The sequence below is a fragment of the Cnephaeus nilssonii genome, assembly GCF_951640355.1.
Source record: "Cnephaeus nilssonii genome assembly, chromosome: 17".
NCBI classification, from domain to species: Eukaryota; Metazoa; Chordata; class Mammalia; order Chiroptera; family Vespertilionidae; genus Cnephaeus; species Cnephaeus nilssonii.
Window position 1 is genome coordinate 24,857,499 of NC_137088.1, and position 17,353 is coordinate 24,874,851.

General features: G+C 43.9%; 2 protein-coding genes across 3 annotated transcripts in view; both read left to right on the plus strand.

The window, feature by feature from the left end:
• The window catches only part of LOC307113612 (collagen alpha-4(VI) chain-like), a 115,394-nt gene extending 103,639 nt beyond the window's left edge, over window positions 1-11,755 (plus strand). For both annotated transcript variants that reach the window (XM_079795428.1, XM_079795427.1), the window contains 5 exons: window positions 765-855; window positions 2,171-2,854; window positions 4,581-4,671; window positions 5,351-5,580; window positions 11,084-11,755. In XM_079795428.1, the coding sequence (XP_079651554.1) occupies window positions 765-855; window positions 2,171-2,854; window positions 4,581-4,671; window positions 5,351-5,580; window positions 11,084-11,259 (1,272 nt within the window). In that variant the 3' untranslated portion in view covers window positions 11,260-11,755. The remainder of the gene's footprint in view (window positions 1-764; window positions 856-2,170; window positions 2,855-4,580; window positions 4,672-5,350; window positions 5,581-11,083) is intronic.
• A 151-nt stretch (window positions 11,756-11,906) lies between these two features.
• Window positions 11,907-17,353, plus strand: part of COL6A5 (collagen type VI alpha 5 chain) — a 139,038-nt gene continuing 133,591 nt past the window's right edge. Inside the window, exon 1 of the mRNA XM_079795429.1 lies at window positions 11,907-12,196. The gene's annotated coding sequence lies outside the window, so the exon portion shown is untranslated. The remainder of the gene's footprint in view (window positions 12,197-17,353) is intronic.

Consider the following 17,353-nt stretch of genomic DNA (forward strand, 5'->3'; position numbering starts at 1 on the left):
TTAATATTTTACTTTAAAACCTCGATATCAGTTATTAACTAATCCTAACTGGAAAGGTTAAGCGAAGGAGATAAAAAGATTTGCCATTCCTGCAAAGCCTTCCCTGATTCCTCCTCATTCCTGCCTTCTGGCTTTGATATGTCTCAACTCTGAATACCAGGAATACTCTGGAAAGGCCTCCCTTAGGTAACTGCCTCTTTCCAATCTAATGGCATATGACTTATATAACCACCTCCTTAAAGGGAGGCGCTGTTCATGTTTATAGCTCTCACCACACTGCATCCTGTAGACTGTGGACAACCACTAAAGATTTATGGAATTTATAAATGATCAAACCCTCAACTCCCTGACCGTCATTCCAACACAACATTGCACTGGTTGAGGTTTATACACATCAGGAGCCTGAAGACCCATAGCTCTTGTATCTACAACAATGACAGTGTAACCTCCAGGTTAGAACCAGAGAACTAAATGACTATTAATAACTGTAATAGATAATGCCAATATATATATATATGTGTGTGTATATATATATATATATATACACATATATATTAAATATATATATAACTATAATGCCTATATATGCCTATATTAATATATATAATGTTATTTAAAATGTATAATTATATTATTTAAATAATTATAATTATATTATTTTAAAAATACCATATTAATATTTTTTCTCATCTGAATTGAAAAAAAACCCACATGGCCTAAACTCAATTCAGTAAGTGACAAACTTGTGTGTGTGTTTGGATTAGATGGATGGAACCAACAGATTTCACCTATTCATCTGGGAGACTAAGAGCCAGCAGGACGTGGAGCGCATGGCCCGCTGCGTTCTCTGCTATGGTAAGCGTGGGCAGCATTTCTGATCGGACGGATGTGCATAGAACAGGATGAATTAATGGGTGGCCACCGGCCAGATCTGTTCTGCAGATGTCTATTTTCTTGGCATGTGCAGAGTTTTAGAATCTGGGAATTTCCTGTTAATTCTGGATTACCAGTTTTTCTTAGGAAGTCAGAATAGTTTGGAGTCACAGATGCTGGGTTCCCATGTGGCCACAGTCAGCCAGAGCTGAGTTGTGCTTACCCGCTTTGGATGGGACAAGTGTCCGCTAGTGCCTCACCTCTCCTTCCCCTCCCTATTGTCTTACCTCTGGCCTGCTCTGCTTACTTACCTGTCCTGCCAGGTTCCTGTAGATGGCTGGGCTTGTGTTCCTCCTTTAGTGGCACCTTAGGGTGAGGGGCAGACCATGGAACTAAGAGTCAAGAGTCCTGGGTTTAGGCCTGGATTGCCATTGACCACGAGTGGGATATTGGCAGGTCATTCAATGTCTCTGTCTTCATCCTGCATTAATCTATCCCACATGTCACACCAGCCTGTACCAGAGAAAATTTTGTGCTGAAATCCATGCACGCCCATGTGTAGAGGGTTCTCATCCATCCCCACGTCCCCCAGGGCTAGAGTCCTATCTGTGAAATCAAAAGGGGATTTAATTGTTTCCTCTTTTTGATCTATACTAAGATGTAACGCTGCCATGAGAGATTTGGTCCTGAGAACTGGGTCAAGTCAAATGCAGTCATTGCCATCGGCAGAGTATGTTATAGTTGATGAACTGCTTTCACATCCATCATCTCATTTGACACGTTGTCTCTCTGGGCCTCAGTTTCCTCTCCCGTAGGAGCATAGACCTAGCTGGTATTTATTGAACTTGAGTTTTTCCTATATCAGGCATTGTTCTGAGCAGTTACATATATTAAATCATTTAAAAAACTTAAACCTCACAAGGTAGGTACTATTATTATCATCACTGTCCCTATCTGACAGATGAGGAAACTGAGGCAGTGGGAAGGCTGAGTAATTTGCTCAAGGTCACCCACCCAGTAAGAGGTAGAACCTGGACTGAACCAGGCAGATGTCTATGAACCTAAAAATGAAGAAGCCATATGGCCCAGTAGTTAAAAATATTAAACGTGGGATCATCGTCTCAATTCTTTCTCCTGAAAAATGGGCATTTATTTACAGCGCCCATCTGCGGCCCTTGTCAACACAATGCAAATAGCATTTAGCAGCGCATGTTCTTACTGGGAGTCTGGAAGTGTGTTTGCACGGAAAGGAAAGGGATGCATGGTAACTCTGGCCTCTCCTGCCCTTCCTTCCCAGACAAGTGCCGACCAGCCTGGGAGTGCAGGTCGGGCATGCCTGGACCCCTGGCAGTGGACGTGGACATGGCGTTCGTGGTGGACAGCTCCCACAGCGTCGGCACCGACGTGTACCAAGCCGCATTGCGTCTAGTGGACACCGTGCTCGACAACCTGGAGGTGGCTGCACAGCCAGACGCGTCTCTCTACGGGGCACGCATGGCTCTGGTGATGCACACGACTCCAGGCTTCCGGCCGGGAGCAGGACAGCCCCCTGTGCTGGAGGCTTTCCTCCTGACCTCCTATGGCCACCGGACACAGATGCAGAGGCACATCCGGGAGGCCATGGGCCACCCCCTGCAGGGAGCCCCGGCCCTGGGCCACGCCCTGGAGTGGACACTAGAGAAGGTGCTCCTGGCAGCCCCGCTGCCCAGGAGGGCACAGGTTCTCTTCGCCATCGTGGCCAGTGAGACTAGCAGCTGGGACCGGGAGAAGCTGAGGACTCTGTCCCTGGAGGCCAAGTGCAAGGGCATCACCTTGTTTGTGCTGGCCTTGGGTCCCGCCGTGGGAACCCGTGAGCTGGCTGAGCTGGCTGGAGTGGCCAGCGCCCCCTCTGAGCAGCACCTGCTGCACCTGCAGGGGATCTCAGACGCAGAGGTGGCCTACGCCAGGCGCTTCACCTGGGCCTTCCTGAACCTCCTAAAAAGTGAGCAGTCTCTGAGCACGGGGATGCCTGGGGGGGCTGGGGTGGGGAGAACTACTTGCACAGCCTGGCATTTGGGTGAGCAGGTGCCCACGGAACCTTCATCCTTGCTGAAGTGCATGCAGCCCCACAACCTCTGAGAAGACCGTAGAGGAGCACCCCATTTCCTGAAACCCCTGAGCTGCCATTGCCCTGTCACTGTGCCAAGCCCAATGTTGGTTTCTTGTCTGGAACCACTCAGCTGGTGGTTGGGAAGCCTCAAGTCTCCCCACAACCTCTCGATTTTCTCATTTACCAAATGGAAATTACATTCTCTTTCTTATTTGTGAAGCATACATTCAAATATGTGCATGGAGCGGGTTCGAAAGCGCCAGTGCTGTACAATTATAAGGCACAGTTATTGCTATTACTATTTCCCGTAATCCACACCCCAGAATCCAGTGGTGTATAACAGTGCTTCTCTAATTTTCACATGCACATGCATCTCCTGGGGAGTCTTGTCAAATGTAGCTTCGGATTCAGTAGGTCTGAGCTGGGGCTGGGATTCTGCATTTTTAACAAGCTCCCAAATGATGCTGATGCTGGTAGTCCATGGACCATGCTTTGAGTAACAAGAGTACATGACATTTATTTTTCTGGGACTTGCTCAGGTTGGGTGGATGGAGCCAACAGTGAAGGTTAAGGGGCACACTGACAGTGCACCTGGACAGGAATTCTCCCCCATCTCCTCACCTCCAATCAGAACCAAACTAGTTGAACCAAATTCATGGGCAGCCAGTACCAAAGCTGTATTCCTAGCATGATCATGGAGATCATTGGGATTTGGGGGTGGGTATTGATCTGGTCACATTTCCAGGAGTTTGTCTTGGGCTCTGTCCACCACTGCTAATCCAAATCAGGTCACGTACAGGGTGCCTTGAGGTGACCAGTGAGGCCTTCTTGCTGGGAGACATGAGTTTCTCAGTTTATAAGAGGGTGTGATATCCTGCTGGGAGCCTTGAGGGACATCTGCCCCTCAGTGAAGGGATCAGAGGGAGTCTGATGGACATCTAGAAGTACTGACACGGCATTTGTGCCTCTCCAGTTGGAGAGGTACAAAGATCAATGACTTGATTCTAGTCCTTCTTTTACCACTAGGGAGCTGTGTGACCCTAGAAAGGTTAGTGAAGCACTCTGAACTTGTGATTTCTTATTGTTGTAGGAGATGGAAGAGAGATTTGCAAGATATGGCTGATGGCTTAGTGATTCTTTGAGGGAGACGAAGGCTGAATGAATCACTTTTCTAGTCTGTTTTAATTTCATTTTTTATGTTTTATTTTTTGGTTTATGTTAGGTTGCACTTTATGTTTCTTATAGCCTTTTATGTTGTGATTTTACATTATTCATATGATAGCATGCATTTTATGTTTTCATTTTTTAAAAATTTTATTTTTGTATTTGTTTTATGCTTTGCTTGAATTTTATATCTTTTTGATTTTATGTCAATGGATTTTTGCTTTTATGTTTTGTTTCATTTCATTTTTATTTTGTTTTGCTTTTTATTTTGCTTTGTTGTATATTTTACTGTATTTTATGCTTTATTTGATTTTATTTTGTCTTTTAAGTTTTTGTGTTAATGGATAATATTTTGTTTTTATGCTTTATTTTACCTTATGTTTAGTTTATTTTCAAGTTTTATATTATTTTATGCTTTATTTGATTTGACGTTACTTTGAAATTTTACTTTCAGGTGGAACAAACCAGTACCCACCCCCAGAGCTCATTGAAGAATGTGGGGGCCCCAGCCGAGGGGACACTCGGATGCAATCACTTATTAAGAGGTAGGCTGAGGGCAGAGCTGAGATTGTCCCATAGCTCTGTCCCTTGCAGGAGACAACTCCCTAGAGCCGTGGTCGGCAAACCGCGGCTCGCGCGCCACGTGTGGCTCTTTGGCCCCTTGAGTGTTCTAACGCCACTTCTTCAAAATAGACGCGCCCAGGCCGAAAACCGACTTCTGCGCATGGGCCACGAAGTTTCAATCGCACTGTACGTGCGCGCCCGCACGTGGTATTTTGTGGAAGAGCCACACTCAAGGGGCCAAAGAGCCGCATGTGGCTCGCGAGCTGCGGTTTGCCGACCACGGCCCTAGAGAAAGGTCACAGGCGGTGTCAGTCCTTGACCTGACCCAAACTATTGGAGCGAGGATGCTCCCGTGTTTGACAACTCTGATATGGTGTGTCTTTTCTTTCTTTAAGAGTAATACAGGACCAATATAAAACATTGAAAGAACACATAAGTGTATAGAAGCAAAAATTAAAGTTTCCATTCTACCCCATCCCCATCTTATTAAAGTTAATAATGCTAAACATATTATTGCTACTTTTGTCCCGTGTGATAACGAAGTCATTGGGAAATGCTCAAACCCAAAGCTTCATTGAGCTCAGCAGTATCAATTGGAAAATGAACCTCTCAGTTCTCATGGTTTGGTTATACGGTTTGGCATGGATTGTTTTTATACAGGCTGCCCCAACGCCAGCGTGGCATATCTGGCTTTGCTGATGATTTGGAAGCACTTGAAGCAACACATTTTTTTCTAGAGGAGAACAGAACAGCAATGGTGACATCTATAACTCAGCCAGAAGCACTTGAAAATTATGAAAAGAATGGCTATGCCACTGAAGAAAACAAACAAGAAATGTCTGCAAAACAGAAGAAAAATGGAAGAGAAGTAAATTCAGACACTACTTCTGGTAAAAAACCAAAAACAACTATTCCTTACTCCTTGAGTTTACTTTTTAAAATCTTTATCTTTTTTTTTTTAAATCCTGCATACTGTGTATGTTAACTTGCAAATTTTGGCTTTTATATGTTTTCCTTCCAAATACACAAATTCATATATGCAGCTAAAGAAATTAGTTTAAGAACATATTCAAGGACTAACTTTCACCTGAGTGTAAACTTGGCGCTGAACAGAAGCTATTTCAGTGGGTCAGATGGGAGCACACCCTATGAAATGCCTCTATTTCATTGTGGAGAAGCAATGATCTATTGCAGAAGCAGCAAACATACTCCTGACCTGCAGGACAATGCCCTGGCTTGTAGAAGGCTCCTTCATCTATGAGTGGCCACATAGGTGCTGACCAAGTTTCAGGAACCTTTGGGTTCATCTAAAACAAATAGCAATGATTTAGGGTTATAGCAGGTAATAATGCAGATACCATGTCACCTCTTACATGGGCTCAACAAAAGTGAGCAAAAACAGTGACCACATTAGAAAGAGGTTTGGGAGGATTTGACTCTCAAGTTTGTAAAATGTAGGGAAAAGATGGCTGGAAGAATTTCTAGTGAGTGGCGTGGTCAGTCCTGCTTAGATTAAATGAGAGATAATTGCCCAGAGGCTTTGAATGTGCCTAGATGGTTCTCTATCTGGGGCAGCTAGCTAAGTGGCCACATCTCTATGGCTCAGTTTTACGATGTGTAAAGTGGGGATTGTGTGAATACCTATCTCACAGGGTTGTTTTGAGGATAAAACTTGTCAATTTATGTGTTTGCCACATAACAAGCCCACAACCCAAGGTAGGTATTAAGATGCTGATATGTCCTACTGCTTAGGTTCCAAAGTAAACAGATGTTTAAAGGAAATAATAACAAAACCGATGGATAGAGGAGTGGTCACTCCCAGCAGAACAGTTTACCTCCGTAGGTGAAAAATTCAGGATCGCACTTATCCTGTTGATCATTCTGTTCTCAGTATGTAATATGGTCAGGTACTTCACTGAGGCAGTTATTTTCAGGCTTGGCTGTAAAATAGGAATCTCTAAAAATTCTCAAAACCCAGACTGCATCCCAGACCAATTCAATCAGAATCACTGGGCGGGGGAGCTACCCAGCCATTCCACCGAGCAACCACGAGTGAGAACCCCTGCTCCAAGGGAGCCTTTCCTACCAAGTCAAGGTGAAAGAGAAGGAGGACAGCTGACAGGTCATCTAATCCAGTTCTACTCACAGACAAAAACTAAGGCCTGAGGGTCCCCCACATTTCTTACCCACTCTGTAGCTTGGCTGTGGCCAGTCCCTCTCTCAGTCCCTCTCTCATTGCATTCCAAGGCTACTCTAAACCTTCACCACCTCTTCCAGTTCCTTCCCGCGTGTCTCTTTCTCTAGCTGATGCCCATATATTTTTGCTTTCAAAAGAAAGAAAAGTGCCAGGTGCAACTTCCTGTGTTTTCCTGCACTTCAGTCAGAGAGAAGAGCTGTCCCTAGTCTTCAGCTGTTCCCACTGACAAAAAACCCACAGGGCTCTTGACTTGAGCTCTTTGGGATGGGGCCACTGCTGGCTGTAACCGTCTTCTTCAAACATTGTCCTCTCTCGGCCCCAGAGATCTTCTCCTCTTGTTCTACTTCTGACCAGTCCATCTGGGCTCCTTTTTCCCGGTCTAGCCCCACAGAGAGAACCAGGTTTCATGGAACCTGAAATTTATACAACCTAGGAGCCCTCTTTAATTAAGAAAGCATATAAAACTATTAAAATTTAATTCAAAAATCATATTTGATGCAAATGAGGGGCCCTGAAGCTTAGGCTTCACGAATTTGATGGTAAACCTGCAATGCCTTCCCCAAGGTCCTTTCTTCAATCTTCCAAGGACTCTACACATCCTACAGGGACAAGCTTTCCCACCATGACTTCCACTAGCCCCTCTGTGCTGATGACTTCAAATCCATACCTTCCATCTTTGACTCTCTCCTGAGCTGCAGACCAGCTTAGTTAACCAACTGCCCTCCAGATGGCACCATTGCATATGCCCGCAGTCATTTCAGACAAACGTAATTAAACAAATGGGACTCATCTTTCCCATTCAAACCTTCTTTAGCTTTATTCTTTATTGGAATGAACCTCCATTGACCCAGGAATGGAAAGCTAAAACCTAAACGTCACTAATTTTCTCCTCCTGCCTCCAACTGGTGACCACATCTTCGTGTGACTTCCTCCTCAGCATCTCTCAGATCTATTCCCTTTCCCACAATCTTCCCTTTTAATACCTTGGCTTTCACCTTGAGTATAATTGCAATGTTGTCTAACGAGTCTCATTTCTTCCAGTTTGTCCTCCTTCCTATTCCATTCTGAACACCAAATTAAGTTTTCTAAAATGAAAATCTGATCCTGTCATTTGTCTTCTTCTTTATTTCCCAATGGTTTATATTATAGGGGTGGGAAACCTTTTTTTCCTGCCAAGGGCCATTTGGATATTTATAACATCATTCGTGGGTCATACAAACGTAGCAACTTAAAAATTACCCTGCTATATTTGGTCAAACATTTAATTATCTCACCCCTAATGCCTGGGCAGGGCCAGGTCAAATAATTTCACAGGCTGGATGTTCCCCTGGTTTATAAGATAATGTTCAGATGCCTGGATAAGGCACACAGGCCTCTGTGATTAGACCTTGCAGCGTCCTCTGAGGCCTACTGGTTGCCACTTCCCTACATGTACCTTTTGCACTATTTGCAGCAGCCCTGATCCCCTGTTCTTCATTCCAAGTCTCCATGCCTTTGCTCATGCTCATCTGTCCATTTGCAGCCTTCCACCTGGGTTACATCTACTCATCTTTTAATACTCAGGTCAAGTTTCACTACTACTTAGAGTCCTTTCTGGCCCCTATGTAGTCTTAAATTTTCGTGGCCTCCTTTGTGCGCCTGTATCTTAAGCTAAATTCTTCCATGGTACCTGCAACCTTTCATTGCATGTACTTGTAAAGAATTGTCATAGAAGCCAGGCTGGTCTTGGTATAATTTTCGATTTCAGTGCTATCTCCAAAACACACAGATCTTTTTTTTTTGGCTTTCTCCTCCAAGAAGGGCTACTTCATGCGACATATGTATCAGTAGAGAGAACCAGCCGGGCATATTGCAATGTCATCGTAGCTGTTCTTCAGACCTATCCCGCGTTCTCCTTTCTCTTCCCCTTTTCTTCATTCCCGGATTCGTGGACTTGTTTGAGTAAAACTGATTGCTGCTGCAGAATTCTTCTAAGAAAGGCAAAAGTTACCACTCTCGGTAAAAACCATGCAAATGTAAAATTAGGGCATAGCAATAATTGCTCGGGTGAAAACTTGTTTGCCCCCCCCCCCCCCGCTCCAAATGCCATATCATACTGATTAAAAGAAAACTTAAGACTCTGGGGCTCCCTTAGGTTGCACAGAATACCTCGGAGATGAGTAGTTTAAAGCATCGAGGATTGACTTTCCTATAGCTGTGCTGACCAACGACTAGCCACATGGGCTATTTAAATAGAAAATCATTTGAAATGAAATAAAACTGAAAATTCAGTTCCTTGGATGCAACAGCCATATTTCAAATACCCAATAGCCACATAAGCAGTGACTACTGTGTTAGTGCAGACATGGGATATGCCCCTCGTTGCAGAAGGGTCTGTAGGGCGGTGCTGCTCTAGAAAAATAACCCAGGGGAAGCAGCCCCTGGTTGTCTCCCAGGTTAAATGCAAGGGTGGGGCTTCTAAAGCCAAAAGCCACAAAGTGTCACTAGGAAAAGTAATGATAGATAGATTGATTGGTTTGTTTATTTATTTATAAATACTCAACTGTGAATATGTCTTTTATTGATTCTAGAGAGAGAGGAAGGGAGAAAGAGAGAGGGAGAGAAAGAGAGAGAGAGAGAGAGAGAGAGAGAGAGAGAGAGAGAGAGAGAGAGAGAAGAGAGAAACATTGATCAGTTACCTCCCATGTGCATTCCGATGGGAATCAAACCCACAACCTAGTTGTGTGCCCTGACCAGGAATCGAACCTGAGACCTTCTGGTGTATGGCTTGACACTCTAACCAACTGAGCCACCCATCCAGGGCAAAGTAAGGATCCATTTAAACAAGTCCTTGGCCTGTCAGTTGGGAATCAGTTTGTAATGGTAGAAGTTGGTGTCAGCTGATTGCTGAGCCCTACATCTATTTGTTGGACCCAGAGAGTACAGTCAAAAGTTCACCATTGGAGTGTTTTTCTGTTGACTCCGATAATATTTTTGGAGGAGCATTTGCTCTGGCTCCTTCTCCTGGGCCCTCACTGCCTGTCCCCCCCCCCCCCGCCCGCCCTCCTGCCCCCAAGTCAGAGCCATGCAGCAGGCCAATTCCAATGTGCCTGTTCAAGGCATAGGACCATTCATTCCCCCACTAAGAGTGCATCTCGTCCCCTTGGGGCCAGCGCATCTGGTCACTCCTTCAAGAGAACTAGTCTGTGCTGATTACACTAATGGGGGTACGTCAGCAGCTTCCCAGGAACAGACCACAAATTTTAACGCTTGCTTTCTAAAGCAAGATACCTTCCTTATTTGGGAGTGATTGGAAGGCCCAGGGGAAATGGGAGGATACCACTTTTCTGTGCTGTGGGGCTGGCCTGCAACGAAAATACCTGGAAAAATTAATGTCTGATTTAGAATCCACTGTATCCCAGATTTTGCTCTGTTGTCACTTGTTGATTCCCAACGATTTATTCATTTTTCTAGGAACATCATGTTTTCCTTTTAATATTAACTTCTTGGGTAAGTGTCAAGATACAATAAATAATACATAAACTGTATTTGCTTAGGCTATTAGAAGGCTTTGAGAGTAGGAAGTGATTGAGATGGTTTGAATAAAGAGGGAAATAATTAAAATAAACAAGTAAGGAATTCTCAGTATCAGAAAGATTTATTTATTCATTCATCCACTCACTCACTTATGCATTGTCTGATGTATCTGCCATGTGTTAGGTACTGTGCAAAATAATGCCTGAAATTGTATTATACCTTTCACATATGTTATGTGACACCTTACAACAATTTATGAAGGTTTTTTTTTTTAAAAAAAATATTGTTTGTATGGTCTAGGACAGTGGTCAGCAAAGTGCGGCTCGCGAGCCACATGCGGCTCTTTGGCCCCTTGAGTGTGGCTCTTCCACAAAATACCATGTGCGGGTGCGCACGTACAGTGCGATTGAAACTTCGTGGCCCATGCGCAGAAGTCGGTTTTCGGCTCTCAAAAGAAATTTCAATCGTTGTACTGTTGATATTTGGCTCTGTTGACTAATGAGTTTGCCGACCACTGGTCTAGGAAATTGAGGCTCAGAAAGATTGTTTCTTGCTCAAGGCTACACAGCCAGTAGAGAGTGAGGCTAGGATTCATTTTCAGGCCCGTGACACCAAACCATCGCTCCCTTCCTGTCATGCTCATACAGGAAATTCAACCCCTCGCATTTGTTTTGTGGCAGGTCCCTGTTTGATGGATCCAATGGAAGGCGAGTGCCAGGATTACATCCTGAAATGGTACTATAACAAGGAAAAGCGGGCTTGCCAACAGTTCTGGTATGGCAGCTGTGGGGGCAACGCCAACCGGTTCGAAACCAAGGAAGAATGTGAGGTTTGGTGTGTCCCAACACCCCGGTAGAGTCAGGCAGAGCCTCGTTACGGTTGCCTCTGTTTTAATCGCGGATGAAATCGAGATTGCCTTCCTGAGACAGTGCCGCAGCTCCTAAGTGAGGAAGCCCACTCCGCAGTCACAGAGGTCGATTCCTAACCCACTGAACTTTTTCCTGCCAGCGGAGGACTTGGGAAAAACGATTTGTGATTGGAGAAGGACTGCATTCTAGTAGTTAAAAAAAAAGTAACTGAAACGTTCCTGAAAGTTATCTAAATGATGTAGAACTGAATGATGAAGAAATTTGAACTTGACCTAACATTCACTTTTTTGGCTATGCAGCAAAAGAGAAATTGATGTACGCAGTGAGTAAAAGCTAATTTGGAAGTGAGTTGCAACTTGATTTCTTTTTTACCACTTGAAAACCTGGAAGTATTTGTCAAAGCAGGGGTTTGGAAAAAGACACATCTAATGTGAAATTTCATCCTGACTACCTAGTGTGAAAATAAAGGCAATCTCGATGAAATCATTTGGTGTGATATCACGTGTGCTGCCTGCTCACAGCAATCTGTGCTATATATATATATATTTTTTTTTGCTTTGTAGTACATTTTATTTTTATTTATTTATTTTTTAAATTCTTTCTCCTTTTTCCCCCATTGATCTCTCCCTAGCCACGCACCCTCACCCCCAACCCAGCACATGCCCTCACTCCCCTAGTGTCTGTGTCCATTGGTTATCCTTATATGCATGCATACCTCTGCCTCCCTGCCCCAGCCCCCACCTTCCCTCTGAAGTTTGACAGTCTATTTGATGCTTCTCTGTCTTTGGATCTATTTTTATTCATCAGTTTATGTTGTTCATTATATTCCACAAATGAGTGAGATCATGTGATATTTATCTTCCTCCAACAGGCTTATTTCACTTAGCATAATGCTCTCCAGGTCCATCCATGTTGTTGCAAATGGTAAAAGTTCCTTTTTTATAGCAGCATAGTATTCCATTGTGTAGATGTACCACTGTTTTTTAATCCACTCATCTGCTGATGGGCACTTAGGTTGAGGTTGTTTCCAAATCTTAGCTATTGTAAATTGTGCTGCTATGAACATAGGGGTGCATATGTCCTTTCTGACTGATGTTTCTGATATCTTGGGATATACTCCTAAAAGTGGGATCCCTGGGTCAAATGGGAGTTCCATTTTTAATTTTTGAGGAAACTCCATACTGTTTTCCACAGAGGCTTCACCAGTTTGCATTCCCACCAGCAGTGCACATTTGTTGATTTGTTGATGATAGCCATTCTGACAGGTGTGAGATGGTATCTAATTATCATTTTGATTTGCATCTCTTAGATGGTTAGTGACTTTGAGCATGTTTTCATATGTTTCTCGGCTTCTGTATGTCCTCTTTCAAAAAGTGTCTATTTAAGTCCTTTGCCCATTTCTTGATTGGATTGTTTATCTTTCTTTTGTTAAGATGTATGAGTTCCCTATAAGTTTTAGAGATTTGGCCCTTATAGGACATAACATTGGCAAATATGTTCTCCTATGCAGTGGGCTTTCTTATTGTTTTGTTGGTGGTTTCTTTTGCTGTGCAGAAGCTTTTTATTTTGATGTAGTCCCATTTGTTTATTTTCTCCTTAGTTTCCATTACCCTAGGAGCTGTATTGGTAAAGATAATGCTATGGCATATGTCTGATATTTTGCTGCCTATGGATTTTCTAAGATTTTTATGGTTTCCTGTCTTACGTTTAAGTCCTTTATCCATTTTGAGTATGGTGTAAGTTGGTGGTCTAGTTTCTTTTTCTTTTTTTCTCTTTTTGCATGTATCTGTCCCATTTTCCCAACACCGTTTATTGAAGAGACTGTCTTGATTCCATTGTATGCTCTTGCCTCCTTTGTCAAATATTAATTGAGCATAATGGCTGGGGTCAATTTCTGGGTTCTCTGTTCTGTTTCATTGGTGTATGTGCTATTCTTTATGACATAGCACTTTTTGAGAGGAAACAGAAGTGACTTTGCCATGGGACTGATCCTTTGTTATTAATTACAGTGACTCTTGCTTATCCTTTTAAACTTGGTGACTCAGCAATTAAGACTGACATTGTCAGTGCAAATATGAAGGGTCTAGGTTCACCCTGAATGAAACATTTTTCAATATGGCTCATAGCTCAATTCTCCAGGCCTCTGAACTTGGGCCCAGCTTGAGGGCAGAACTAGGCACTGCATGGAATTCTAGAGCTGCTAGGTACTGAGGTGCCTGGCATGAGGCCTCTGGAGGATCATGTATTAGTCTGCTTGGGCTGCCATAACAAAATACCACAGACTGGGGCACTTAAACAACAGATATTTATTTCTCACAGTTCTGGAGACTGAGAAACCAAAATCAAGGTGCCAGCTGACTTGCTTTCTGGTGAGAACTCTCTTCCTTGTTTACAAACAGCTTTCTTCTTGTTATGTCTTCAAATAACCTTTCCTTTGTGGAGAGAGAAAAAAAAGAAAGGAAGGAGAGTGAGAATGAGACAGAAAGAGGAGGGAGGAAGGGAGATAGAAAGAGAGTGAGTGCGGAGAAGGTTCTCTGGTGTCTCTTCTTACAGAGACTAATCCTATAGGATTAGGGCCCCATCCTTATGACCTCATTTAATCTTAATTACCTCCTAAAGGTCATATCTCCAAATTAATTTACATTGGGGATTAGGGCTTCCACTTATGAATTTGGGGGGACACAAACATTCAGTCTCTAACAGATTTCAAGCAGCTGGTGGTTACCCACAGGGACCCAGAGTGGAGTTTGCTCTCTGGAAAGTTTCTGTTGAATAATGAAAGTTATTTCTAGGATTCTTTTTATTCCTCCTCTCAAGCCCAGAGACACCGCGGATGGGATGAGATGGCAGATTTATAGAAAATCAAAGAAATATTAAATTTTTCATTTTATCTTATGACAATTACTTTTATCTGATAAAAAAGGATAACTATGTATTCATGGTAGCAAGTTTATAATTTAAATTAATTTGCAGAAATGCACATGGAAGAAATAAAGCTCACTTATAATCTTTTCTCCCAAAGGTAATTATTGTGGTATAATCCAGGTTTTTTTCTAATGCTTGGAATATTATGTTTTTTTCTTCCTTAACACACTACATTGCGGCAAATTTTGGCTAAAGTGTTTTCATGCTGGGAATGAAATGGCAGATGTTCCACCATTGGCAGAGCTGCTTATCGTGTGGGTGTGTGTATGCATATTGTTTTTTAGGAATAACCACAGCTGCTTGGGCATATAGGGGCTAAGCTCATCTATCCTGAGGATGGCACATGATTTGAGCTGTGATCTATTTCCCACTTCTTTTTCCCACCCCACCCTGCCCTTCCCTTGCTCAGGAGTTGGGAACACAAAGACAAGGTGGCAGTATAACCTTTCAACTCTAACCCGGGCAGAAAGTTTACTTTAAAAATCCTCAGGTACACAGACAATCTAACCAAGGGGCAGAAACCATTATCTGTTGTTTTTAGATAGCATTCACCCGCACTCCTGTAACGCAGTTTCTAAAGCACTGTCCCACGTTATGTCATATATTTGCCTACTCCCCCTCAATCTTGATGATGGCATTGTTCTTCCCAGTTTTTCCCATTGCTCTTCCAATTCTCAGAGACGTGAAGTGGTTTGACCCAGAGCATTAGAGAAACTGGACTTGAACTCCTTTTGATCCCAACTCTAGGGCTCCTTTTGCTCTACTCCATTGGTTCCAAAACATGAGCTGTCACAAGACGGGGAGGAGGATGGGCTGAGACAGAAGAAAGGAATTTCCCCTCTGACTGTAAACAAGCTTGACCTTACTATCTGCCTCAGATGCTTCCCTCGCCCTGCTAACCCCTCTCTCCTGGGTTGGTGGTGCTGGTCTGGCCTTAGGTCTGGGAGAAAGCAGGAGTGGACTGAAAGAAAGGTTGAATTGTATTGCAGGACAATCCTGAAGACAGATTTGGCCAACCCCACGGGGAGCTTTGGAACTAAAAGGGCTTGTTAAAGTGGCCCTGGGTGGGCCATGGCTGGGTCTGTATCCCCTGCCTCCTGGCTGTTGGAAGTGGGCTGCCCTGGGAAGGCTTGTTCGTGGATAAGGCAACTCTCCAGCTGAATAGGCCCAGCTGAACCAGCATTTTCACTTCTAAGCATGTGCCCTGAATGATATTTATAACCATCATTTCCCTTAACAGCAAGAGCTCCTTCCCAATCTGTACCTTCCCAGGACTCTTCAAAATGGGCAGTGGGGAGAGAATCTCCCGCCCGAGAGGACAACTGACAAACAGACCAAACTCTGTCCCTTGAGTTTTGACTTCCTTTCTTACTGCCTCTTTTCCTCACTGCCATACCACATTGTCTCTTTAGGTTTCAACCTTGTCAGCCCTACTCTACTATGCAGTCTGACAACCTGACAGCTCAATTTACCACACTCCTGTGTAGCCAGGGAGACCATGCACCTCAGTTATGGCCAATGCGAAGGACGTGGGAGCCTGTTGGTGCTGCCTTTCAGCTTCCTTATTCTTTTCACCTGGAATGTGCACATGATGCTGAAGCCTTTGCTAAGGATGGGGAAAGTTGGAAAATTGGAAAAAGTCTGGATTCTTGATGGTAAGACCTTAGACCTACCTGCCCTAGACTGCTTATCCTGGACTTCTTGTCACATGAGACAAATTTCTTGTTTGTTTGAGCTATTGTTTATCAGGATTTCTGGAAACAGCCACCAAACAAAACCCTAACTGATACATAGGCATTCAAAGCTCCTCCTTTAAATCTCTAGTTCAAGTGTAGACAGGTCCCTCATCAAGACTCTTGGATATAGTTGTCAGAAGGAAAACTCAAAACAATTGGTAAAAGCAATAAGGCGAATTAATGGGTTCATGTATCTCTTTGAAGGAATGGATACTGTTGTGTTTCTGGAACCAGAGATTCAAACATGACTAAGCTCCATATTTCTAACTTTATGTCGGTTCCTTCTTGTGGATTATTTGCATTTTTTCAGACTGGTTCTTTCTTGGGGTCTCGAACCATCATCCCAACAATTCCTTGGCCACATCTCACCTGCTAAACCACCAGAAAAGGAGGATACTCTTCTTGTTTTGTGATATTGGCACACTTGCCACAGAGTGCTGGGGACTTCCTCACTGTCAGGTCCCCTTCACCTGGTGGGCGTCATCCATAATCTAACATTAGGAAACCTCTCCTTTGATCTCCAAGAACTTAAAATGAGAGTCTCCCTGCGTGCTTCTTTGGCAGCCCCTTCTCCGTCCGGATTTCCTGTTAGAAAGAATTCTACTCTCCAGCTGACACTTACAAGAGGGTAGCTTTTATTTTGAAATGTTGTCTGTGTATTTTAATAACATATAAGCATCCTTATAACTGTAACTACATATCTAACAAGTTGGAGGAAAGCAGCAAAGCATGCTGTATTCTCAGTCTCTCTCCATTCCTGCTCCAAATACTGCAAGAATGTACTTTTCTAAGGAAAACCACACACACACAAAGATCAGAAACCATTTGCTATAAATTAAGGCTTGAGGGAACTGGCAAGAGTTATGTGAGTCACAATTCGGTTTTGGAATTCAAGTTGGATTCAGGATAACAAAAGAGTGGTTGGATTTTAAGAATCTCTCCACCATTGATGTACACAGAATAAAGCCAAAGTAGCAAGACAGACAGGAATGCTTCACTGCAAATTAATCATCCTATCTAATAAAAAGGGAATATGCAAATTGACCGACACAACATCACAAAGATGGCGGCACCCAGTCCCCTCATCCCCGCTGGAGTCCCCAGTCCTTTCAGCCCCGCCGGGGGAGGGGGGGGTGGCAGGTGCATGGTGCGGCCGGACCCGCCCTCAGGCCCCCAGCCGCCCAAGGCCGGCCCAAGGTACAGACAAGCCTTGGATGGTGCCTGCCCAGCCACCCAGGGCTGCCTGAGGCTCAGGTAACCAGGGCTGGCTGAGGCTTACACTGCCGGCAGTGGCAGCAGTAGAGGTGTGATGGGGACTTCACCTTCCCTTGAGGACTCCCGGACTGTGAGAGGGGTCAGGCCGACTGAGAGACACCCCCCTCCAGTGCATGAATTTTCATGCACCGAGCCTCTAGAAATT